Below are 27719 nucleotides of genomic sequence, written 5' to 3' on the forward strand. Positions count from 1 at the left end.
CTGGTTGTGCCTCCTGGCTGAGAACAACTACACTAGATCCTTATTTACACACACACACACACTCTCTCTCTCTCTCTCTCTCTCTCTCTCTCTCTCTCTCCCATTAGTCACTCAAGCTTTCCCTCTCTCAAGGTCTCACTGCCCCTTCTACTCTCAGCTTCTCTACAATTGCAGCCCTCCTCCTCCTCCTCTTACTACTACTACACCACCTCCTCCTCCTCCTCCTCCTCCTCTTCCTCTTCCTCTTCTCTTCCTCTTCCTCTTCCTCTTCCTCTTCCTCCTCCTCCTCCTCCCTCCTCCTCCTCCTCCTCCTCCTCCTCCTCCTCCTCCTCCTCCTCCTCCTCCTCCTCCTCTGCGTCACTCCAAGAAGTCACCCTCGCAATGCTCCACTTCAGCTCGTCTCAGAAAAGTTTAGCAAGTACGCATTTCCATATTCATGAGTGCTCGTTCAGGGAGGAGGAAATTATATGTCATTTTATTATTTTTTACATTTAACGTTTCCGCTGCATTTTTTTTTTTTTTTTTTTTCCCTATTTTCCTCATCTTGCTCTTTCCGTCGATGCAAGGGTTTGGAAATGCGACGGATTAATTTGGGTATATTTTTGTTCAGGCCTGGTTCTTTTATGATGTGTCCCTCCGTCTATCATCTGTCAGTTCCTCTTTAGCTGTACGTGTCTGTCTGTCCGTCTGTTCTTCCTTCTCTGCACATCACTCCTTTACTTTTTCCAAACATACTCTTATTATAGATGCAATTTTGACAACACAGTCTCACGCGCGTCTTCCTCCGCGACTCAATTCGCAAGGAAGATTCGAAGACGGGTCTCGGCGGCTCCGTGATGCCACTCAGCTGTAGACGAGACGCGGGAGAGGCGAGGATCCGTGAATATCTGAAGCTGACACTCCTGCCGCCAGAGGTCACTAGGCGCAGTCACAGCCACATTCTGCACACCCCGACACACCAGAGATGAGAAAGCGGTGGCAAGATGCATGGGAAATGGAAGCGAACCACGAGGCGAGGAGGAAGAGGAAGAGACAGAAGAGGATGAAGGGGATGAGGAGGGGAGACACTCGAAATGTTGCTGCTAATTGGGAGGTGAAGGTTAAATTAGATCCACTGTGTTTAGGGTGAGACCAGACTAAGACACACATACCAGCGACTCGGCACTATGCTCTGATGCACACACGAGGAGAGGAAGGACGAGATGAAGGTAGATTATCAGGCTTTTCTACTTTCTAAGGAAACAAGCAAACTTCGTGGAAATAATAAATATGCCGCCTCTCGATCCATTCATAAATAACGTGCCAACATTAAAATTAAGGAACGAGAGCGAGTATTACGAAGTGTGTGAGCATTAACCCCTCCAGTACCATGACGAGTTTCTATATTAATTCTGCTTACTATTTGGTGATTTTATAAAGCTTCAGAAACTTTATTTGGAGAGTTAAAACAGTGAAGACTCTGACCATTAATCTTCTGACCTCCAAAGACCCTTCTTAATGTAAATAAAATTATCTAATCGTACACAAAGCTCAAGGAAAAAATATGTCCCAGTATTGAGGCGATAGTGCATGCGATCTTAAGCCTCACAAACGCCCCAGTGGTAATTCCCTCCTGAGCGAGTGGCGAGGCAGCAGGTGACAGCTCGGCACTCCCCTCACCACTCCGCCAGGCATGCACAGGTGGGCATGCTGGTAGATAAATGATGCGCGTTCTTACCGAGGCACCAAGGACCATCACCACGACCATAACCCACCTACACCTTACTGCTTCCTCAGAATTTCAAAGTATGGGAAGCAATAATAGAGAACAATACTCAGAATGTCCAACGTGCTGCTGCTCATGTTTTTCTTTCTTTTTTTTTCCTGATGTATTAATTGCTGTAAGAATAAACAAGGTGGATTCCGCAAACATCTCCTACTTCAGAATTAAGCAACTTTTCTCATAAGACCCACGCTCATGTCCTTCACCCTCAGCAGCAAGGAAGTCTTGACGGGTGCTCAGTTGTCAGATGGATATCAAGAAAATAGGCAGCGGAGATCGTCCCGTGTTTATGGAGATGTGTGTGTGTGTGTGTGTGTGTGTGTGTGTGTGTGTGTGTGTGTGTGTGTGTGTGTGTGTGTGTGTGTGTGTGTGTGTGTGTGTGTGTGTGTGAGAGAGAGAGAGAGAGAGAGAGAGAGAGAGAGAGAGAGAGAGAGAGAGAGAGAGAGAGAGAGAGTGTGTGTGTGTAGGGGGGAAGGGAGGTCTCCTTACATGCAGTAGGACACTTTAGATTACGATGTTATCCGCAAGACTCTCGAACTTCTGACAAAGGCAACTGAAACAGATGCTTGTTCATCTGAGAAATATTCCTGGAAGACAAGTGGTTTTTTTTTTTTTCACCAGGATATATCTAAGGATCGCTGCATTCAATTCATGGACTCAAAGATCACGTCTCCACTTAAAACCCAAGGATCGAGTTTCCTGAGGAACATCCATATTTCAGAACACCTCGCAGGAGTTGTGTGTTCGCGGCTCGCCCTTTGAACCTTTGATGGAGTTGACAGAGTTTGGTGATGACCTCAAAGTTATACAGGAGGACCGGCTGACGGTGCGTGGCTGGCAACGGCTGTGTATGTGGTGGTGAGCGTCTCTCCACGGATCAGGCGGTGTCTCTATGCAGCCACGATGAAAGGAGTTTATGCATGACGAGTCTGGGGAACACTGCAGGAAACTCCTGGAAATCATATCTACATTTCCATGCTTATCTTGACTTTTAAGATATTACAGCTGGTATTTCCACAAACTATCAATAACAGTAACAATAAAGCAATATATGATTTCATGGGAAGGGCATAACACGAGCCCGAATGAATCGCAAAGCAGCTGGGAGCCGCTGTGAAGTGTGATAAACAGTGGTTGACTGGGTTCTTGTTCACACAACTGTCCGTCCAGGTGAATTTCTGGACGACATTGTCTCCTTTGTGCATAAAATGTGCAGACTCAAAACTTAAGAACTACGTTACTTCTCTGCATTACATCAACATGAATACACCTTTTACCCAATACCAATGTGCTCCATGACCGTCACCTTGAAACACTTTGAGTTCACATAAGAATTATTTTCACAAGCCACGTGAATCATTACTCTGGTTCTCATAGGTGTTTTTCTTATTGATTATTTGGAATTCTTGTTAAAATTCCTCTAAAATCATGAAAAACTTCTCAAAATTTCAGTCACTTTAGCTACAACCATTAAAATCAATGAAGATGAGGCGCTGAAAGGTTTGAGAATACTTCCTTTATTTACTGAATCGTAACGCCGTAATAAAACACATCCCAAGACAGACAGGACCAAACCTCGAGTCAGGAATTACTGTCTAGAATATTTCATTAACATCTGGTAAAATACTAACAAACTTTAGCAAAATTGTCTCTAAATATCCACGGCAAAATATAGTTGTTGTTTTTTCCCTTCTTTCTTTTATACATGCAGTTATGGGAATCATTAATCACGTGTCCTTCTCGGCCTTAAAAGCTGTAACGGAACTTTATGATTTACCGGTGACAAATTACCCCTGATTACCTGCTGCGAAATTTTATGGCCAGAAGAAAACGATGATTTCTCTGCAGCATTTCTCACGCTCATTGCGGCGCCAGTGAGTCAAGGCGAGGGTTGCGCTTCACGGCTCTTTCTTCAGCGTCCCAAGAGAAGCTGAGGCAAGTCTGTGAAAAGCTCGGGAGAGAGTTGCAAGTAACCACAACAAAGACTAGAACATAAAACGCCATAGTTTGTTAATTGACATGAACTTTCTAAATCGACCTCGAGTACTAATACTTTAACTCCTTCAATACTGGGACACATTTTAACCTTGGGATTTGTGAACGATTAGACCATTTCATTGACATTAGGAAGGGACGATGGAGGTCAGAAGATATAATGGGCAGAGTCTTCACTATTCTAACCCCCCACATAAGTTTCTGAAGCTGTATAAAATCACCAAATAGTAAGCAGAATGAATATGGAAACACGTCAAGGTACTGAAAGGGGTTAAGCATTAAATCTATTCCACGTCAGCTACCCAGTTTGTTAACCAGTATCTTCTTATCACTACTGAACCCTGACTAAACAAGTTTGAGTCCTCCAGCCTTGTGATCACCACTGTACGTCCCATGCCACCCAGGCACATATCGTAAACTTTGAGTCTCTTCAGCGTTGAGGTAATTAGGGTTGGTTAATACGGGATTCATCAATAAGTTTTACCACGTCAGGTGAGTAATGAGCGGCGGGCCGTCAGGCTTACCGTGTCGCCTCGCTAGTCACCCTGTGTCTCTCCCGGGGCATAATCAAGTCCCAGTGCAGGTTACGGTGTTAGCCTCTTCAGTACTGTGACACATTTTTACCTTTAGATTTGTGTACGATTTGACCATTTTATTGACATTAGGAAGGGTCTATAGAGGTTTGATGATTAATGGCCACAGTCTTTACTATTTTAATCCCTCCACATGAGTTTCTGAACCTGTATAAAATCACCAAATAGCAAGCGAAACGAATATGAAAACGCGCCATGGTACTGAAGGGGTTAAAGCAATGCAAATTAAGTCACGCTACAGACAACGAATTAGGAAGTGAATGAAGGATTATTGTTCCCTCATTATTGCCATGCGCGTGTCTGTGTTTGGATGATGAGGTAAAGATATAATTGTAAGGTAAATAAAGTGTTAGGCTTCCTCACTCGGGGCAAGGGTTTCCTCGCGGGTGGGCTTTGAGATAGGAGGTGCCACAAAAAGTATCCCCTTTAGCCCAGAAATTCCCGTGAAAAGCTCACATGGTGTAAATAAAAAAAATAAAATAGGCAATGTTGTTTATCTGTTTGTTTGTTTGTGTGCGTTTTTATCTGTTTGTTTATCTGCTTACGTGTTTACCTGTTCCCGTTTTTTTTATTAGTTTATACCTCTATTTGTCTGTCTGTCTCAATTTGTCTGCATGTCTATCTGGTTCTGTCTATTTGCCCGTTTGTGCTCTCTCTCTCTCTCTCTCTCTCTCTCTCTCTCTCTCTCTCTCTCTCTCTCTCTCTCTCTCTCTCTCTCTCTCTCTTTCTCTCTCTCAACCAACCCCTTTCGCCCTCCTCTCTGTCCTGCGAATCTCAGTTTATACAAATTAATGACCGAGAGTCGAATCTCCCGCTGTCACTCGTCTTGTTAACGTCCACGCACTTGTCAAGAATGATTGACACTCAGTCGCCTTGATTTGTAACATCAATTAATGCCCCGACAATATTGACTACATTAGTAAAGCAAATCTGGAGTGAACTTAACAATATTCCTTGGTGATCGAGACAAGATATGCATGTACAGTAACAATGATCACTTTCGGTTTGAATAACAGGAGAAAAGAGAAGAGGAAAGTAGAAGAGAGGAGGAGGAGGAGGAGGAGGAGGAGGAGGAGGAGGAGGAGGAGGAGGAGGAGGAGGAGGAGGAGGAGGAGAGGAGAGGAGAGGAGAGGAGAGGAGAGGAGAGGAGAGGAGAGGAAAGGAAAGGAAAGGAAAGGAAAGGAAAGGAAAGGAAAGGAAAGGAGAGGAAAGGAGAGGAGAGAAGAATAGACGAAAGGAGACGAGAGAAGAGAAGAGAAGAGAAGAGAAGAGAAGAGAAAAGAACAGAACAGAACAGAACAGAACAGAACAAAAGAAAAGAAAAGAAAAGAAAAGAGAAGAGAAGAGAAGAGAAAAGAAGAGAAGAGAAAGAGAGAGAAGAGGAAAGGCGGGAGGAAAGGAGAGGAGAGAAAGGGAGCACCGCACAAAACCTTATGGGACACGACAAAGTTTTAATTTTCTTTTTGTATTTCTGCAATGAAGCAAAGAGTTGGGGCCGCGGCGACGCACATTAATCACAGACGGGATGAGGATGACGAGGAGGAGGAGGAGGAGGAGGAGGAGGAGGAGGAGGAGGAGGAGGAGGAGGAGGAGGAGAGAAGGGAGGACGAAGAGGGCGAACAGTTGAAGTACTAGTAGTGGTAGAGATAGTAGTAGTGGTAGTTGAGGAGAAAGGAAAGAGGAAAAGGAGAGAAAAGAAGAAAACAGGAAAGAGAAAAGAAATAAAAAGAAAAAAAGAAGAAAAAGAGAGGCGATAAATGAATAAGATAGAAAACGAGGAAGTAAGAGATAAAAGGGAAAAAGGGAGATGGAAGAAAGAGGGGAAGGGCAGAAAATGAAGAACAAACCTAATGCAAACGAGAGAGAGAGAGAGAGAGAGAGAGAGAGAGAGAGAGAGAGAGAGAGAGAGAGAGAGAGAGAGAGAGAGAGAGAGAGAGGAAAGAGGAAGAAAAAGAGCAGGAGGAAAGGAGTTGCAGTGAGACTCGGGTCAGTGCACTGGAGGAGGGAGGGAAAGCAACTGAGCCTCACCAGAAGGGACTCATGAAAAGTGGGTTCCCGTGGGCTGTGAGTGACGGCCGGGAGGTGTGGGGGGTGTGGGGGGACCAGGTGGGGAGGGGGCATCCTTCCTCCTCCGTGGGTTGCGCAGGAGATGAGTTTGCAGTCATCGGGGAAGGAGCGAGGACAAAGATCGGAAGGAAAGAGGAAGACGGAGAGGAGGGAAATGCGTGTCTTTTACACATAAGTCATTTGAATCGTCAGTTTTCAGTCTGTGTCACGTTTTATTTATTTATTCTCACTACTTCTAGCAAACTCAGATGGAAGTAAGTGGAAGTCTTAAGCCTTTTTTTCATGCTCGTATTGCTAGTTTAACCTGGATATCTTACCTTGAATTAGAAAACTCCCATGAGAGCCACACAAAGTTCTCTATGTGGGCTAAGGAAAGAGTATTTATGACAGAACGAAAAGAACACATGCCTGAATCTCTGTTACTAAGCTCAAACAACTTTAAGCCCTTCAGTACCATGACGCGTTTCCATATTCATTCTGCTTACAATTTGGTGATTTTATACAGCTTCAGAAACTCATATGGAGAGATTAAAATAGTGAAGACTGTGGCCATTAATCTTCTGACCTCCATAGACCCTTCCTAATGTGAATAAAATGGTCTAATCGTACACCAATCTAAAGGTAAAAATGTGTCCCAGTGCTGAAAAGGTCAAGAGCCAACCATTGCCCTGAAAAATTAGAAAAAAATATAAAAAGCGATGCAGCACGCCCTCTGAAATCACAGTAGTATGCCCATATAGAAGGGGGAAACACTCATTTTCACGCACAAAGAATCACAGAGGAACAGACGCTCGCAGCCATCACCAGCAGCCGCCACAGTGCTGATCCAGACATCTACCCGGAGGTTCATGTCCAAGATGCCAGCAGTGGGACTTTCTATTTTCCCGGGCACGACTCTTGGACCCGAGCTGGTGGGCGTCAGGTGGTCGTGATGGACGGGCCGCTGGGTGCTCCTCTTGTGCCGGGCGGCCGGGGTTCAGGGGAAGGGACTCCGAGAAGGGAGAAGGGGGAAGGGTAGGAGGGACAATTTTTGAGTTCAAAGATATGGAATTTTTCAAGTGGATCAGGTCACCGAGGAGGAAGCAGGAATTTCCAAGCGTATTCAAATGCATAAAGGGTGTATGTTTATTTTGATATCCCCGCATGTTTGATGCGAATGAGACTTGCCAGCGGTAATTCGGGAGCAGAATGTGAACTGTCTTAATTAACGGTCTCGCTGATGTCAAGGGTGGAGCAAATATTAAAAGTCACGCGAGAGTTTCACCTTCTTTTCATCGTGACATTAGAATAAAGCCAAAGAAAATCCGAAAAAGGAGAAGAATGTCAAATCTCCAAACTTCCGTATGCTTTCCTTCTTCTTTCCTAAAAATAATTTCGGTAAGACGCGTCGCCGGTACGTGAGTGAGTCAGCTTCATTCACGTGGTGGGGAGGAAGGGGGAAGCTCATCCTTGGAATGTAACTATACCAAATGACGCTACTCTCTCTCTCTCTCTCTCTCTCTCTCTCTCTCTCTCTCTCTCTCTCTCTCTCTCTCTCTCTCTCTCTCTCTCTCTCTCTCTCTCTCATTCCTTCCATCTGAACACCTCTCTCTCTCTCTCTCTCTCTCTCTCTCTCTCTCTCTCTCTCTCTCTCTCTCTCTCTCTCTCTCTCTCTCTCTCTCTCTCGGTGGCGCATTCCTTCCATCTGAACACCTCTCTCTCTCTCTCTCTCTCTCTCTCTCTCTCTCTCTCTCTCTCTCTCTCTCTCTCTCTCTCTCTCTCTCATCTCTCTCTCTCTCTCTCTCTCTCTCTCTCTCTCTCTCTCTCTCTCTCTCTCTCTCTCTCTCTCTCGGTGGCACATTCTTTCCATTTGTAAACAACAACAACTACAACAACAAAAACAGCAATACCACCACCAACACCACCACCACCACCATCACTACCGCCACCACCACCATCACCAACACCACCACCATCAACAACAAGGGCCAAAAGACAGAATTCCGTACAGATCGTCATGGCTTCAGGAAGATGAGTCCCTTTTCACTATGATACATAAAAGTAAACCTTCCCTTACTTTTCCGGCCCCGTAACACCTTGACGTGCACGGAGAGGAGTGTGATGCGGCAGAGTCAGAGTGGGAAGCCTAACACAGAGGAGGAAACTCAACTAGTGCATGTGTGTGAATTAGGGTTTCTTCCCCTCCTGTGTTTCTTAGCGCGAAAATTAACCTGTCACAACTACGAATGGGTAAGGCAGAGTGTGAGAGGTGTTCGGCAAATGATCAAGGTAGAGAAGCACCGCCACTCCTCTCGGCTCTGACCAGTACCAGGTGGGTGTCAGGAAAATCTATCTTTGTTTACCTTGATTTTGGGGTATGATTAGACAATTTTATTTGCATTAGGAAGGGGCTATGGAGGTCAGAAGATTAATGGCTAGAGTCTTTACTATTCTAATTCCAATACATGTTTCTCAAGTTGTATTAAATCATCAAAATAGTAACCAGAATGAGTTACCAGTATGAAAACGCGTCCTGGTGCAGAAGAGATTAAGGTGCGACGTGGAACAAAGTAAAGATGGTTCCCTCGTTGATGAAGCAGCATCTTTACCCTTATTTTCAAGTGCTTTTTTTCATGATATCATTGCTAATTTAAGCAGGATATCTCACCATGAATAGGAAAACACCCACGAGACCTACATTAGTTCTCTCTGTGGCCTGAAGAAAGACTTTATAAACGAACAAAAAAGAAAAGTTACGATATGTCAACTCAAGAAATTTAATACGTAAATATCATAGGTCAGAATTTGTGATGAGTCAATAAACCCACACCTTCTTTTATCAACCCCACTTGTGCAGCGAGTCGTGGGAAGAGGGGCATACATTTCGCTATTTGTATATAACAAAGGCGTAACTTTCGGAAAGTAAGAGATATTTTCAGCTAAGTAACAACAATGCATTTATCTGACCAGTTCAATATCGAGATGTAAGACGTGAGTGAATAAGTTCAAGCTAACATCTCTTTGGTGTCTTTATCATCTTATACGAATCTCTCTCTCGTACATTTCCTTCACGTTTCTTGCCTCCTCATCCTAACCTAACCTTCCCAGCCTCCCTCACTCAGCACTTCCCTTCCTCCTTGCCTCGAGTCCCCCCATAACGCTCCCCTCGCCTCCCTGCTGCGCCGCCTCTCCTGCCTCACTGGCTCGATAAGATGTTTACTGTCCTCACACAGCCTGCACGAACTTGGAACTGCCGTAGATTAGCTCAGGGGAGGAGGAAGACCGTTAGAGGGGAAGAGAGACTTGACAGGATTGAGTTAGAGCAAAGAACCACGTTGTTTATTCTGGTATGGCGCCGCTCATGTCCTTAGTAAGTTTTTTTTCTCTCTCTCTCTCTATTTGAGGTATTTTGGAAAGTTAGTTTACCTATGTTTTTTTTCTGCAAGATGGAAAGCTGGCCAAGGCCAAAAAATATTTAAAAAGGCCCACTTGATTGCCAGTTCCTTTAAAGATCAGAGTTAGCCAGAAGTCAGAGACAAATGTCTTAAAATGTGCATATACTTCCTTCCCTTTTTTATTTTATGTCCATTTTTCATAATCTTGATTCGAGTATGTATTGTAGATTTTTATAGGAGCGGATCATATATCTTCAGAGTTCAAGTTACAATAGTTCCCTGTGTTACTGATGCACAAAGAGTGACAAAGAACAAAAGGAGTGCTCAGCAGCAGACTTGTAGCACCGTTGCACCCTTACATTCACATCTCTTCTCCCGGTAATTTACGAGTCTCTCTCTCTCTCTCTCTCTCTCTCTCTCTCTCTCTCTCTCTCTCTCTCTCTCTCTCTCTCTCTCTCTCTCTCTCTTAAGTTCCGAGTTAACTTTCACGTATATTTGACTATCAGAATTTAATGCAGTAAGCGAGACAACGTATGCACTCAGTGCAGCCACAAAAGAAAAAAACGGATATCTCGGCTACTAATGGATAAAATGAAGCATGTTTACCATTCATTTTACCTCTTTCCTCACCTGAATGGCCCGAAACTTATTCCAGATTCATATATTCATTGTTTGTCAGCGGCGACACCTGCTGACCGATCAAGGTTGGCAATATTTGTAGTGACAGTTGTAACGTTCATGGTTTTCTTTCCTCCCGTGAACCAGTGTGAATGTAAATAAAAAATGAGTCCTAGTACTGAAGAGGTTGATCTCTCTCTCTCTCTCTCTCTCTCTCTCTCTCTCTCTCTCTGAAATAGTAAAGGCAAATAAATCAAATCAATCAGTCAATAAATAGATGAATAATGGATAAATAAATAGCATACATGACGATTTAGACAAAATATACAATTCTTATAGTTCATTAGAGAAAAAAAAAGACACGCCTCAATAACACTTCCTTATAACTGCAACTATAACGGCAAAAAGTAAGAAAAAATAGGTCAATAGATGAAATAATAAAATACATCCTTTTTTTTTTTTCTCCGACACGGCTCCAGATAGACTTCCTAATAATAGCATCTCGACCAACGCAAAAAAAAAAAAAAAATGAAACGCGCACCAACAAAGCTGATTAATTTCCGCCCTCGTAAGATGCTTATCATCAGGGCGCTGACGTAGAAATTGGGGTAGGGGGATTGTGATATCTTTTCCTAACTATTCCAATCCCCCATTCTTTCCGTCGCCAGTGAAGCTGCGGCGTAGAGGAGAGGTGATGTCATGGCAGGTTAAGTTAGTCCTGGTTGAGTTATGTAAGGCTGTGTTAGATTAAGTTAGATTCAAGTTAGGTTAGGTTATTTTGTCGCAAGTGAAGTTGTGAAATAGTGGAGAGGTGATATCACGGCAGGTTAAGTTAGTTGATGTTAGTCCTGGTTGAGTTATGTAAGGGTGTGTTAGATTGTTAGATTCAAGTTATGTTAGGTTATTTTGTCGCTAGTGAAGTTGTGAAATAGTGGAGAGGTGATGTCACGGCTGGTTAGATTAGTTGATGTTAGTCCTGGTTGAGTTATGTAAGGGTGTGTTAGATTAGGTTAGATTCAAGTTAGGTTATTTTCTCGCCAGTGAAGTTGTGACGTAATGAAGAGGTTAAGTCTAAGCAGGTTAGGTTAGTTGATGTTAGTCCAGGTTGAGTAACGTAAGGCTGTGTTAGATTAGGTTAGATTCAAGTTAAGTTATTTTGTCGCCAGTGAAGTTGTGACGTAGTGAATAGGTAAAGCCACGGCAGGTTAGATTAGTTAATGTTAGTCCTGGTTAAGACTAGGTAAGGCTATACTAGATAATGTTAGATATAAATTAGGCTAGGTTATCTTACCGCCAGTAAAGTTGTGAAGCAGTGAAGAGGTTAAGTCCCTTCAATGCTGAGACACATTTTTACCTTGAGCTATTTGTATGACTAGACCATTTTATTGACATTAGGATGGGTATATGGAGATCAGAAAATTAATGCCCACAATCTTTACTATTTCAATCTCCAACATAAGTTTCTGAAGCTGTATAAAATCACCAAATAGTAACCAGAATGAATATGGAAACGCGTCATAGTATAGAAGGGGTTAAGTCACGGCAGGTTAAGTTAGTTGTTGTTATTCCAGATTGAGTTATGTAAGGCTATGCTAGATTAGGTTAGATTTAAGTAATGTTAATTTATAGTTAAGTTAGGTCTGGTTGAGGACGACCAAGCATGAATGAATGGAGAACACTCGTCATATCCTACACGTTTAGTCTCAACCTACGAAAAAAAATCACGCAGCATCAACAAGAACACAAAAATAGCATTGCGAGCACAACAATAAACTTATATAATCACTACAAGCTCTGGGTAATACGACAGTGTTCTAAAAAGAGGCCAAACGTGAGACTACTTCAATTTACAACACATTCAAAACAAGATCACTACTTTACTTGGACCATAAAGGCTAACGTTGTGATAGCAAGACGCCACACTACGGGACACGACTCACTGCTTCGCCTCTTGACCAACAAAGTAGGGTGAGGTGAATGTGCCGCTGAAACTGTGACCAAGACCCAAGACAAAGACCAAGACCAGGACCTGAGCGACTGACCCTATGTTTGTCAAGCCTATCTGAGTCTTAACACACACACACACACACACACACACACACACTTTATCTTGGTTACAACTTCCTCGCCCGTCAATAGATATCGTACTGTTTACTTGGGCCCTTTCTCTCTCTCTCTCTCTCTCTCTCTCTCTCATCGGTGCAAACATCTTTCACTGATCGTTTAAACACACACACACACACACACACACACACACACACACACACACACACACACACACATACACAAACACACACGATTAAACACTGGGAGCGAATCATTTCCATTATTCACTATATCTGACGAACAAGCCTCTCATTTATCTCTGCTTTGTTATTAACTTGTTACTGGAATAATATCTGATGATTTGTGTTAATATTCGCTTCTTCAACTACGACCTTGTACTGAGGACGTGTCTATTGAATTACGTAGTGATAATATATAATTCTATTTGCCAAATGTAAACACAGGGCTCTCTCTTGATTGATGTATACCATTTTTAGATTGAAATGCACGCTTTCATTATTTATTTCAATACAGTGCTAGGGATTTGTTGTGTGCGTGGTGTGTGGGGAGACCAGATTGTGGCTTGCCTCCCTGTGATGTTGCCATAATAAAGGTATATTATATTATTTTATCACTGATTGTGCTTTGCCGCCTCGCTGGTATGTCGCCATGATACACTCTATTCTTTTTTATCGCTAATGCAATGAAAACACCACAATCATATAGTCTAATACGCCAATAATTCCTTAAACGTGTTACAGCGTCTAGAAATATCAATCCACCGATGCAAGAACGTAAGAGAAAAAGGGAAGTTGCAAGAAGCCAAACGTACAAGCACATGCAAACAAAAGCCTGTCGCATTATTCATATACATTCTTCCTTTCTTCCTGTTTAGTACTTCTTCGTAACGTAAGACAAAGAGGGAAGATGCAAGATGTCATCAAGCTACATAACATGCCCACCTATTTCCACTCATCATCTTCATCCATAAAGTTCCAGACATAGGCTCACACATTTCCCTTTCGCCCAAAATATAAAGTAGTGGATGATAAGTTCCCAGTGCGATTCGTTTACCACATGCAGCGTGCGTGATAAAAGCATTGTTACCTCGTGCACTCCTCGAATCAGTGAACAGCCACTTAACCTTGGTATTATCTTTCAGTAAGTAGTTACTCGAGACTTTTTTTCCGCCTACCACTCTCGACTTTTAGCGCTGGTCAACAACGGAGTGCAGTAATAGTGACTCGTAACAACTGATACGGAAGACAAACAACTTACTTTATCGCTCGTTGGGCACCCGCCAGCCGCTCCTTGAAGATTCACGCCTTACGCTGCTCACTCACGGCGACACATCGACACAAACACAAACTCGCTGCTATCATTACTTCGTCACGACATCCATTCCTTCAGTAAACCTTCCTTCGCAGCCACTACAGTTATCGGATAGCATTTAATTTAATAGCCAGAAAATACACACACACACACACACGACAGTCTCTCCCTCCTCCTGCCACTAGTGTTGCGGCTGTTGCTATTCTGTGAGATTGAGGAGTGGTGGCATGCGCTATAGTTCTGTATAAGAAGGAATACAGCCTCTGAATTAGACATCGTGACTAACTATTTTGTTATCGAAGTTTGCAGACACATAGATGCAAGTGTGTGTGTGTGTGTGTGTGTGTGTGTGTGTGTGTGTGTGTGTGTGTGTGTGTGTGTGTAATTCACCTCGGTCGTCTGCTGGTCACCCAGCCAGTCTTCCCAATTACGAAGCGAGCTCAGAGCTCATAGACCGATCTTCGGGTAGGACTGAGACCACAACACACTCCACACACCGGGAAAGCGAGGCCACAACCTCTCGAGTTACATCCCGTACCTATTTACTGCTAGGTGAACAGGGGCCACACATTAAGAGGCTTGCCCATTTGCCTCGCCGCTTTCCGGGACTCGAACCCGGCCCTCTCGATTGTGAGTCGAGCGTGCTAACCACTACATTACGCAGTGTGTGTGTGTGTGTGTGTGTGTGTGTGTGTGTGTGTGTGTGAGAGAGAGAGAGAGAGAGAGAGAGAGAGAGAGAGAGAGAGAGAGAGAGAGACGAAAGCAACAGAGAAACAAATGTACGAATGTAAAAAGTAAAATTTAAAAGTAGAAAGGCACTTTTTAAGCCATTTTAACCCCATGAAACAAGCCCCAGCTGACTTACCCTGCCAGGCACTCATCAAACGCCCGCTAGCCAATAAAACAACGACACAAAAGCACAGACAACACTGCAAATGGTTTAGGCTTTTATAAACCGGACATTACACACAACTCATGACTGACATTGCTCATAAACACTCCACTTGCATCCAACATTTCGACGAATGGTGCAAACAGACACAAACAAAGCGCGTTGCATTATTGATATATAGAATGTTTTTTTTTTTCATTTTAGTACTTACCCGCTGTGTGTGTGTGTGTGTGTGTGTGTGTGTTGACTCCATTGTTCATTTGCCGCTTTTCCTGCTATTTGACATGTTTTTTCACCTAATTTACTGCCCACTCAGACACCTCGCAGTGACTCCTGAAGCATCGAAGTGTGAAGCTCGTGAATCACAGTTTGATTAATTATGTTTTCACGCCTTGAAACACACACCACTTCCTCTGGTAATACAACCCTCTGCTTTATTGCTCTTTTTTTAACTAATTGTTTCAGGTACCTTTATTTCTCTTATAGCCTCTTGTGTTAATTTTGTTAGTAGGGAATGATGAATGGAAGAGAAAAAGACAAACGAATAGAAGACATAAAAATAGAGAAATTATAAACAATGTAATTTTAACTCGCACGTCTGAGCAAACATCAAGTCCTTCTCTTAACTGGCAATAATGAACTCAGAAAACCGATGAATGAATGAACTAATAGGAAATATAATGGTTTGTACGACTTACTTGCATGTTTTCTTACTCTTTTCTTTTCTTGAGTGTGTGTTCGATGTAGTGCGACGTGTGGAAGGGACAGCTTGGTGACAACGCTGCTGATGTGTCTGTGGAGGAAAAAAGAAACATCAAAATACGGGGCAGGGCATGAACTGGAGTGGTGAGTGGAAAAAGCAGTAATAAAGCAAGTACTCATGAAATGTGTCTTGATCTACATCGCAACAGTGGTCCGATATACAATGAGGGAATACAGGAGCTTGTGTGTTGTCTATAGGTGACTTAATTAGTTATTACCTGAGTTGTTCCTTTCCCAATCTGCGTTAGTTATGTGTTATTTACAGTGTTCTTCCCGCATGTGTTTTGTCTGTCTATCTACGTCATCTCGTTCTCTTGATTTTCCTGTTCCTCTTTTCTAGTCTCTACATATAGCTGTTTGTCTGCTTATTTGCGTATTATCTTCCGCATGTATTCTGCCTATGTGTATGTTTTCTTGTGCTCTCTGCTTTCATTATCTGTCAGTTCATTCATTAGTTACCTTGTTTTTCCGTTCTGTTTCAATCTCTACGCCGCTTTCGCGTCTCACTGCCTGCTCCATATTACCAACCTGTCTACTGCACTGCTTCCATGTTATCTATCCATTATTTTATCTTCCAGCATCCTATTCCTTCCTATCAACGCTTCCTTGACCAAAACATCCTACCCGCCATCAACCACAAATACAAATGTTACCTTACAACCTACAACACATCCACCTACACTCCCAACAACGCGACAAGGTGACGGGACAACACATGAGTCAGAGGGCGTTTCCCAGCGGGACCACCAGTGCAGTCCTTAACTCACCCGCTGATATGAAGGTCCAGGTGTCCATTACTGGTGGGGCGGGACACTGTAAGGCTCAGAGGGGCTTTTACGCTTACTGCTTCCGAGGCGTTACGGGCACGAGCTAAGAGGCGTGAGAAGGGATGGCGAGGAGGCGGTAAGTGGGTGGCGGAGGCTAAGGAACGACGGGAGGAGCGCGGAAGGAGACGGTGAGAGAGCGCTGATGGTAGTGATTGGGGATTAGGGAAGAGAATTAAAGTAGAAAGAGGAAGGACTGGGGCAGTGCGACCGATGGAAGGTGAGTCAAGAACAATTTAGATTGAGAAGAACTTTTCTTTATGTAATCACCTTCTCGCAAGCGCGCGCGCGCACACACACACACACACACACACACACACACACACACACACACACACACACACACACACACTAGCGTGCACGTATATCTTGGTAAAAAGAAAGTGTTGAGCAGCCTTAAAGAAAAGTAAGTAAATATTTTCCTTAAAAGCAATCATTTACAGCGCAAAAAATGATTTAGGTTCTTTCTTGCAGTTCAACTCTCCACACACACACACACACACACACACACACACACACACACACACACACACACACACACACACACACAGCGAGAGAGAGAGAGAGAGAGAGAGAGAGAGAGAGAGAGAGAGAGAGAGAGAGAGAGAGAGAGAGAGAGAGAGAGAGACGATGTAGAATCCAGTCGGTTTCGAAGTTCAGTGATAAAGACTTAATATATTTGAACGTATCGTCCTACAGTTTGCATACCATTCCATGTAACCTTGTGTCATGTCACCTGATGAATTTTTAATCCCAGAAACGCGCCAAGAGGCAACACAACACTCACAAGGGATGGATATGGAAGTCAGGGAATGAGTTTACTTTCCATTTACAGTAAAATACCTGAGACAGAGAAACGTGCACACGACGTTTATGTTATTTAATCTGGTACACTTCTGGCTTACACTTGCGTTTTGTAGTCAGACACAACCAAGAAAGCTTAACCCCTTCACTACTGAGACGCATTTTTACCATGATTTTCGGGTGTGATTAGACGAGTTTATTTGCATCAGGGAGGGTCTATGGAGGTCAATAGATTAATGGACAGTCTTTTCTATTTTAATTCCCCACACAAGTTTCTGAAGCTGTATAAAATCGCCAAATAGTAACCAGAATGAATATGAAAACGCGGCAATTTACTGAAGGAATTAAGGGTTCGTCCACACTAGGATGTACGGGATACTAAATTTCAGACCTCGTGGCTATGGAAGAGGAGCCTAATATGTACTTTTCATAAAATGCGCAGGAAAAATAAAAATACGGATATTAAAAACTCAGTAATTGCGGATGCTGCTGCTTATTTGTTTTACCTCCATATTTGTAGCTGCGGATGGAGATGTGGATCGCTTTACCACATATCACAGTCAAGGTCAATAGAGTCGACCCTATCAACCTTAGTCTCAGTATCACGAAGGCCCATATTCTGAAACACCCACGCCGCACCTTCATAATTTTCAAAAGGCTCTAGTTGAAGTGACACGGGATTTTAAGGATGTTTCTGTAATTCTAGTGACATGTTAACGAGTTTTCTGCATTATCAACACTACAAATACTCTTTTGAAATACTGAAAAGGCTCTAGTTGAAGTGACACGGGTTTTTAAGGATGTTTCTCTAATTCTAGTGACATGTTAACAAGTTTTCTGCATTACCAACAGGAAAAATACTCTTTAAAACTCGGCTAATCATCTCTGCGGTCTTCGAAAATGGTCGCGGTGAGAGAGAGGAAAGCGTTTATGAATATGGTGCACAGTGAGACATGAAGCTTCAGAGAGGAGAAAAAAGAGAAAGGGTAATAAATAGAAAAGTCTCATTCTGGCACGCATTTCCAGCCTCCCTCTCACACTCACTTATTCTTTCACTTACTCTCATACTAACTCACGCTTGTTTTCTCCTTCACCATGACTCTTAATCACGTTCATTCTCACATATTCATTCCTATTAACAGCCATTCTCTCTCACTCAGCTTACAATTCACACGCTCATCTCATGATTCCTATACTCTCTCTCTCTGTCTCTCTCTCTGCAAATAGTTATGCGGATAGTAGATATTGTCACTGTGTACGCTCTAAGGAGGTGGATGCGGAGGCTGATATATCCGATGCGTCACTAGTCCACACGTTCGTTAAACACTTACCAGTTAACAACAGGAAGAGGAAAGAGCGACCCCCGCGGAATAAATCACTGCCTGCGTTCTTAAATTCGAACACTGCCAGGCACAAGATTAATTAGTCGTGCACGTGTTCACCGCAGGATCTGAAACTGTTACTTGGTTTGGTCTCAAAATGACTTAGGATGTAAAGGTCTGAAGAATCTTTACATGACATTTGGAATCACACGGTGCTGGGAGAAAAATATTATTCTGAGGAGAAAGCAGGAGTTTGCGGCGCGGCAATACAGCAATGTAGGGACAGCGGGAGTGGGAAGGAGGGGGTGAGATTGAAGAGAAGTGCAGTGGGGAGCGGTTAGTGGCGGTGGGGGCGAGAGGGACCCCTGGCAGAAAGTGTTGATTGGCTTTGTGTTAGCTCTCGTCACTAAGGGATAATGGCTCCGGGAACGACATTTAAGTGCTTCTGTATTCTTTCCCCAACATGCTTCCTGCGGTGATAGTAATAACGGTCGCGGCAGTAGTAGCAGCAGCATCACCTGTAATAGCATTTGTACCGGAAAAGATATTTAAAGGCTTCCGTTTGTTGGAATATTTTAATACTGTATTCTCACCCCACCATGATTCCTGCGGTGATAACATTCGCGGCAGTAGTAGTAACAGCATCACTTCATTTGTAGTGGTAGTAATACCAGCAGTTAACTCAGCTCTACTCGCGAGTGGAGCACGTCGGGAGATCAACACTGGCCTGCTACTGCAAGTTGTGGTTAGTCAACAAGACCAATCAACACGAAACTATGTATAATGAACCTACCTATGTAGTCTGCTATACAGTAGCGACTATTGAATGTGCAGGTCATATTAGTACGACTTCACCGTATTCGTTCAGTTTTTAACCAAGCATCCGTAGTAAGACCTCACCCAAACGAGGGACCCAGACCCAAGTCATACGGCGAACGCTTTCTAATGAAAACTATTGACAACACCTGTAGGACAACATGGACACATCCAGAATAATACAAACAGGTAGGATAAAATCATGCATTTACTGGGCAGCTCGTGACTGATCAGTTACAATGCTATGCACTGACAGTAATAGAGCCATTTACCCAAGTCGGGTCATATTACTCTAAGAAAGTTACTTCTAGATTATGGTATGGTATGGTACATGGTAGTCATAAGTTTTGTCAAACTAGTATTGTCACAACACAAGACAATACAAAACACTCACTACATGCTCCTTAGTACTATTATGGAATACAGAACATTATAATCATATGTACGATCAATAACACTCATTACATGCTCCTTAGTACTATCATTATGGAATACAGAACACTCATTACAATCATATGTACGATCAATATGAAAGAACAGTAGTCATTAGCAACATATAGTCCTTATAATAGGCAATTAGAACAAGATTTGCCTTTAAAAATGTGAAGACTAAAAACCTAAGTAGTCCTTAAAATAGGCAACAGACCGTAGTCATTGAAATAGGCAAAATAGACCGTAGTCATTAAAATATGCAATATAGAACAATCTAAGATTTGCCTTAAAAATGTCAAGACTAAAACAGCCGCCTCAAACTATCGTCCAGAGACAACTAGCGGCGATACGTCTTCGGCCCCAAGATGGGCACGTAATCAAATATCGCGTCTTCATCTGGATCCTCAAGATCGTCGGCCTGGGCGGTTGCACCCTCTCTGTTCGGGTCGTTGAAGGCAAAGGTCATCTTGTTGCCATCCATGAGTTGTCCGCCATACCACACCATGCCTGGGGACTGCTGGAGCGTCACCCTGAACTTGTTACCAATGGCCCTAGGGGCGTTCAGCTGGCGGTGCCTGTTGGGACACAGAACCACATCCTCGTCTTCATCATCATAATAATCGTCTGAAGAGGAAGTGGATGAAGAGTGTGGAGAAGGCGTATCTTCTGCAGCTGCCCGTATTTGTTCAATAGGCGTCAACGGAGTTGGTAGAAGAGGGCCTCTAGGGGGCACTGGTGGCCCTCGGCCATGGGGTCCTCCTCCCCTGGCTCCTCCTCTGGCTCCTCCCCTGGCCCCTCCCCTGGCCCTCCCCCTGGCCCTCCCCCTGGCCCTCCCCCTTTCGGCAGAGAACTCCGTAACCACACCACCACGTCCATGGGCAGCCACAAGAGGAGGAGGAGTACCTCCAGGGAGAACTTGCAAGTGACCTCCCGCTGGTGGATTGTCAGGAGCGACGTAACCGAAGCCCTCCGGGACTCCATGGGCGCTAGGGACCATCATGACACCACCGCCTCTCCCCTGCACGGCGGTGCTTCCCCTCACATAGGCAAACATGATGTCCAGAAGTGCAAAGTTATACGGCACTTGTAAGGGACTCACAACTAGAGCGTAGTGAGGCAGTTTGCACACGACACAAACGAGGGTGCCTCCTGTCGAGTGGATCAACATCAGCTTCACGCACTGAGCACAAGCCGTGTGCCCACAGGACAGTACACGAGGTACCTTGGAATCTGCATTAAAGTGGTCCTGGCATATAACACACTCCATCACCGTCTGTAAAAACATCAAATCAAGACAACTTACTCTAACCGTTAGTCAATATACTGCCACGGGTTTATCATATCAAAGAAAAGAGGAATGACATCCAAAAATACTTCACACATAGCTGTAACACCAGGATCTTCAACAAGGTACATTATACAACAAAGACCCTTGACACCTACATTAAGATGGATGCCACTTAATGAAGTGCCGCTGCTGCGCCCTGCCTTCTCCAAACAAGGAAGACAACTGACCGTGGCTGTCCAGTGCCGCACCACCTCGATTTCACACAAATGAATCAGCTTCGTTCGGCTGTTTGAATTCCGGAATAGGTAATTTGAATGAATAAACTGCCTTGAGGGAGTAAACTGAATTAATTCCACGTGTAGAACAGGTATCTCCATCTTTCCCTTGTGTATTCTGATCTTTGTGTGTGTGTGTGTGTAATTCACGGTTGTCTGCTGGTCACCCAGCCAGTCTTCCCTATTATGGAGTGAGCTCAGAGCTCATAGACCGATCTTCGGGTAGGACTGAGACCACAACACACACTGTGTGCGTGTGTGTGTGTGTGTGTGTGTGTGTGTGTGGCCAAAAGCCACATTTCTGCCTCAGCAACACCCGACATCGGGAAGCTCGCATCAGCACAACTCTCGTACAACATAAGAAAAAAAAATAAAAATCATAGGAGGACGCGAAGCTACCAGACCGTGAAATTATGCCTGACGACCCGCCGCCTACCTCCTCGCCGCCCCACCGCCCCGATACCGCGCTGCCACGCCAATTCCTCACGGGTTTTATTTCTATTTTTTTCACTTCAAACCAGTTAATTCACGTCTAGTTGTATTTGACATATAAAAGTAGGAAAGGAAATAAACTGGATTACATGAGACATATGGCACATTAGTTATTTTTGAGGACAATGAATATATATAGATCAGGTTAACCCCTTCAGTACCGTGACGTATTTTCAAACTCATTCTGGTTACTATTTGGTGATTCTTTATAGCTTCGGGAAACTTATGTGAGAATCAAAGTAGTGAAGAGTCTAGCTATTAATCTTCTGATCTCCATAGACCCTTCCTTATATATATATGATTGTCTAATCATGCCCAAAACTCATGATAAGAAATATACCCCAAGACTGAAGAGATTAAAGTAGGTTGTTACTCTTACTGTTGGGTTACACTGGATAGTTAGTTATCTAAAGCAACTTAACCTAACTTAACACCTTCAGTACTGAGACGCATTTTTACCATGATTTTTGGGTATGATTAGACGATTGTATTTGCATTAGGAAGAGAATATTGTGGTCAAGAGATTAATGGCCAGAGTTTTCTATTTAAATCTCCACATAAATTTCTGAAGCTGTATAAAATCGCCAAAATAGTAACCAGAATAAATATGAAAACGCGTCCTGGTATTGAGCAGATTGATTTGACCGCTCTAACTCTACCATAACTGACCTAAATATAATGGTGGCAGAAATATGTGGTGAGGGAGAGATGAAGTCAGTATGTGAAAGTAAAGTAAAAAAAAAATGTAAAAAATGAAAGTGATGTTTTAAGTGTGAATCCTAATCTAATGTAACACGTCTCAATGGTGTTTTCACGACTCCATTAATAGTTTAGTAAAGATTATACATCATCAGTGAATAAAGAAAGAAAAAAGGTATGAAAAAGTAATGATTTATTTTAACATTGAAATTATTCTCTTTAGAGAAAACGTTAGTATTTTTCCCCACTATATTTAATTCATTTAGCATAACACACACACACACACACACACACACACACACACACACACACACACACACACACACACACACACACACACACACCGCGTAGTGTAGTGGTTAGCACGCTCGACTCACAATCGAGAGGGCCCAGGTTCAAGTCCCGGGAAGTGGCGAGGCAAATGGGCAAGCCTCTTAATGTGTAGCCCCTGTTCACCTAGCAGTAAATAGGTACGGGATGTAACTTAGGTTGTGGCCTCGCTTTCCCGGTGTGTGGAGTGTGGTGTGGTCTCAGTCCTACCCGATGATCGGTCACTACGAGCTCTGAGCTTTTTCCGTAGGGGAGAGGCTGGCTGGGTAACCAGCAGACGACCGAAGTGAATACACACACACACACACACACACACACACACACACACACACACACACACACACACACACACACACTCTCTCTCTCTCTCTCTCTCTCTCTCTCTCTCTGAAAAAAAATACATATGACGCTATCTTAACCTCCCCAAAGTGTATATCTGCCCACCTCACCCACCCGCCCACCCTGCCAACGAGCTCCGTGAAGAGATATTAAAGGGTTAGCGCCAGAGGAGAAGGGTAAGGAAGGGTAGGAAGGAGGGGTAGAGGGAAGAGCGGGAAGGAGAGAGCGGTGGAGGGGGGGAGGGTATGGCTATCTTCCCTCCTACAACTGATTGTCATTTGCATACGTCAGGTTTTCCTTCGCCAGATTTTCCTTCTAGGTCTGGTTTTCATCAGTATTGGGGTCTCTCTCTCTCTCTCTCTCTCTCTCTCTCTCTCTCTCTCTCTCTCTCTCTCTCTCTCTCTCTTGCTTCTTCCCCTCCTACATATTCGTGAATCAGCGTCAGCACCAGCACCAGCACCAGCAGCACCACCAGCAGTATAGCAGCAACATAAAGAGTAGAAAGGAAAGTTTCGTGAACATATCATTTGTTGTTTTTTTGTTTTTGTTTTGCTTTTCCTCTTTCCCTGGTCACAGTGGATAACTCCATGTTTATTCTACATTTTTTTTATTAAAAGCTCTCCCCCCAAAAAAAAGTAACAACAAAAGTCGATAAAATAACATACACAAGCACAGACAGTAACAGAAGTAATCAAGTTAGGAATTTTCCACAATTTTTTCCTCTAATCTACGGAAATAATCCGTGAAATAAACTTCCCCCTTTTTTTTATCACCAATTTTTTTTATTCTTTTTTTCAGCCTTTTAATGTTGCCAGTAACAATGCTTAAACAGACTTAAAAGAGAAGAAAAAACGGGGGATGAAGTAGAGTGGTGCGGGGTGTGGGTGAGTTGGGTGTGTGTGTGTGTGGGTGGGTGGGGATTGGAGAAAGATAACTAATAAGCTTTTAAAAGAAGAAAAAAGGAGTGGAGTGAGTTGGGGTGTGGGTGGGTGGGTGTTGGAGAAAGATAACTAACAAGCTTTTTGCGTTGGACACGGAATAAGAGAAGAGAGAAAACTGAGAACGAAAAGAATAAAAAAAAAGATTAAGATAAATAGCGTCAAAGGAGTCCCGTGCATTATCCAGGGAATTATGGGATTAGAGTCACGAAGAAATATGGACGAGAGAAAGAGTCAGAGTCATGAGTGGACTGTTGCTGGTGTGTGGGGGAGGTGGAAGGGACAAGGAGAGGAAGGGAGGGAGGGATGGAGGGACAGAGGATAGGGGAAGGAAAGACAGGGGAACGAATGGAGAGAGGATGGGGAAAGAGAGGAAGAAATGAGGGATAAGGAAAGAGGAATAAAAAGAGGGAAAGAAAGGATAAGGAAGGAGAAGTGAAGGATAGGGAAAGAATAAGGTTAGAGAGAGGGGGAAAGGAAGAGTAGGGAGAGAAAGTAAGAGAAACGGAGAGTGGGACTAAAAATAATTAAGAGAGAGAGGACAGGGAAGGAGAAAGGAAGAAATGAAGAATAGGGAGAGAAGATTAGGAATTAGGGAGAAGAAGAAATGAAAAATAGGGAGAAGAAGGAACGGAGTAGCTGAGAGAGGGGTTAAAAAGAGAGAAAGAAACGAAAGAAGTGGTGAGAGTGAGGTCTGAATTCTCAAAAGGTTCGGAGTCTCATCTCGAGTACTTTAAACAGGCTCTTTTCGAAGTTAGTGGGGACTTTTCCAAGGATGTTTTCATGATGGTGGTGATAGTTTATAAGGATTTCTGCAGCATTAACTCCTTCAGTACCATGCCGCGTTTCCATATTCATTCTGCTTACTATTTGGCGATTTTATACAACTCCAAAAACTTATGTTGAGGTTAGAATAGTAAAGACTATGGCCATTAATTTTCTGACCTCCATAGACTCTTCCTTTTTGCAAACAAAATCATCTAATCATACCTAAAACCTAAGGTAAAAAATGCGTTCTAGTGCTGAAGGGGCAAGAAATGTCATCTAAGAGATCCACCACCACCACCATTACCACTGTCACAACCACCACATCACCATCACTCGCCTCACCACTATTAACACAGACTACACTTACTCACTGACCACCATACCACCACCACCACCACCACCACCACATCACACCCACATTACCAGACAACTCACGTTCTATAATCTTCCTCCACCACCACCACCATTACCACCGTCACAACCACCACATCACTCAAATCACCACCATTGACACAAATTACACTCACTCACTGACCACCACACCACCACCACCACCACTACCACATTCTACCAGACATATCACCTTCTATAGCCTTCCTCCACCACCACTACACCTCCACCTCCCCACACCTAGTAACACCACCTCGCTAAACCCTTTCAGTACCAGGACGCGTTTCCATATCAATTCTGCTTACTATTTGGTGATTTTATACAGCTTCAGATACTCATGTGGGGGATTAGAATAGTGAAGACTCTGGCCATTAATCTTCTGACCTCCATAGACCCTTCCTAATGTAAATAAAATCGTCTAACCATGCCAAAAAAAAATCATGGTAAGAATGCGTCTTAGTTTAAGTATGTATTTAGTTCTCGTTTGGCTCTTACTAAATGACGGACTTGAATATAATGCGTGAATGTCGTTTTTCTATGCTGTTTTCCCTCCAATGAGCCGTCTGTAGACAAAAAGACGATGTTCCTATACGAGAAAAATCTACAAATGAATATTTTTACGTGTCTTTATCCACCACCACGACAATACCCATCATTCAAACCCTTTCCCTGGCACGCACACACCGCCACTAACACCACAGAAAGCATGTAAACCACCCCGCCGCCACCACCACCACTATCACCACCGCTATCAACACCGCCACACCTGGGATTATTGCATGTGTGATTCTAAGCTCTCCCTCGTCACCCCTTCCATTACGTAGTTCCCCGCCATTACAGAAGTTAGTGTCCAAGAGAGCACCACACCATTACAAGTAACACGGACATGACACCCATTTACTCACGCTAATGTTTCGCTTTTATGGGTTCCTTAATGCTTTTTTTTTTTTTTTTTTAGTTTCTTGGTGCTTTTTTTTTCCCCCTTCCCGGCGACCCAAGCGACTCGTAGGAATAAAAGATAAAAATAAAGTTGAGAGTGATGTTTAGTTTGTTTAATTGCCGGAGCTGCGATGAAAAATAGAAGCCATTGGACTGGTTGTAATTAAGGTCACGGATATTTGTCATTGGTTGGTTGCTTTTGAGACTTGTTGTTGTCGTTGTTGTTGTTGTTGTTGTCATTATTATAATTGTTGTTGTTATTATTATTATTATTATTATTATTATTACTACTACTACTACTACTACTACTACTACTATTATTATTATTATCATTATTATCATTGCTACTACTACTACTACTACTACTACTACTACTACTACTACTATTATTATTATTATCATTATCATCATTGATACTACTACTACTACTACTACTACTACTACTACTACTACTACTACAACTACTATTACTACTCCTACTGCTGCTGCTGCTGGTGCTGCTGCTGTTGCTCTTGCTACTGCTGTTGCTGCGGCTCCTGCTACTGCTGTTGCTGCTAATACTACAAACACAAATAATAATTCTAATACCAATACTAATATTATTTCTTGTTATTTTCATCATAATCACCAGTACAACCACTCTTACCAGCACTTTGCAGGTTTTCTTTCTATGTATTTCTCTAGTAAAAAACAACCAAACCACCTTGCAGCGTTGCTTTCTATGTATTTCACGGCAATACTTCAAATTCACCACCACTCCACACCACCTCAGGAACTAAACAGTCAACTGAACAGGTAATAATCCTTAAAAGATGGACTAAATGCACCCCACTAATACCAAATGATAACCTCACTCCGCACGTCTCATTCGCCCCTCATGATAAAGCTAACATCATCATCAGCACTCACAAACACACAAACACACATACACAGGTAAATTTACGCGAACGCCAGGCTGACAGCGGATGCGTTAGTCTGTCATCAGCGGGGTGGTAATGCTCTCTCTCGCTCATCGTGCTAATGGAACCGTGAATATTACAGGTGTATTAGGCCATCAAGGCGATTCCCAGAAGGCTAAGGTAGTGGTGGTGGTGGTGGTGGTGATGGTGGTGGTAGTGGTGGTGGTGGTGGTTGTGGTGAAGCTTCAAGATGGTGAGAAGCATAACATTCTGCAGCGTTTTGTGATAAGGCGCCGTAATAATGGAGTGGTAAGTGATGCTTTGTGGGGGAAGGTAACAATTTGGCAAGGGTCTTTTGGAGCCTATCATGCGCAGGTGTCAAGACATCCGTGTGTGTGTGTGTGTGTGCGTGTGTGAGCTGCTGATTTGCTTCATTTGGATGTGAAGCAGTGAGTGAGGTGAACCGCTTCATTTTAGGGATATGGTCGTTGATGAGAGGGTATGTACTGGTAGAATCATCGTGTGTGTGTGTGTGTGTGTGTGTGTGTGTGTGTGTGTGTGTGTGTGTTAAAAAGAGTCCCTTTCACTATATCGTGAAATGTATATATTCACTAAATTGTATACACACAGTAGCAGCAATTAAAAGTTTATTAGTACATACCTAAATAGCAATTAGTGACCAGTAGTAGTAGTAGTAGTTGTTGTAGCAGTAACAGTAGTAGT

The 27719-nt window shown here is 43.3% G+C and overlaps 1 protein-coding gene across 1 annotated transcript; it reads right to left on the minus strand.

The window, feature by feature from the left end:
* Window positions 1-19397: 19397 nt before the first annotated feature.
* On the minus strand, window positions 19398-21251 carry LOC123514316. The gene is made up of 2 exons (XM_045272139.1): window positions 21083-21251; window positions 19398-20912 (listed from the first exon to the last, which is right to left on the minus strand). Exon 2 carries the CDS (start codon window positions 20904-20906, stop codon window positions 19977-19979), a length of 930 nt encoding a protein of 309 aa, XP_045128074.1. The 5' UTR covers window positions 20907-20912; window positions 21083-21251; the 3' UTR covers window positions 19398-19976.
* Between the last annotated feature and the right edge of the window lie 6468 nt (window positions 21252-27719).

The sequence above is a fragment of the Portunus trituberculatus genome, chromosome 37 (genome assembly GCF_017591435.1).
Source record: "Portunus trituberculatus isolate SZX2019 chromosome 37, ASM1759143v1, whole genome shotgun sequence".
Lineage (NCBI taxonomy): Eukaryota > Metazoa > Arthropoda > Malacostraca > Decapoda > Portunidae > Portunus > Portunus trituberculatus.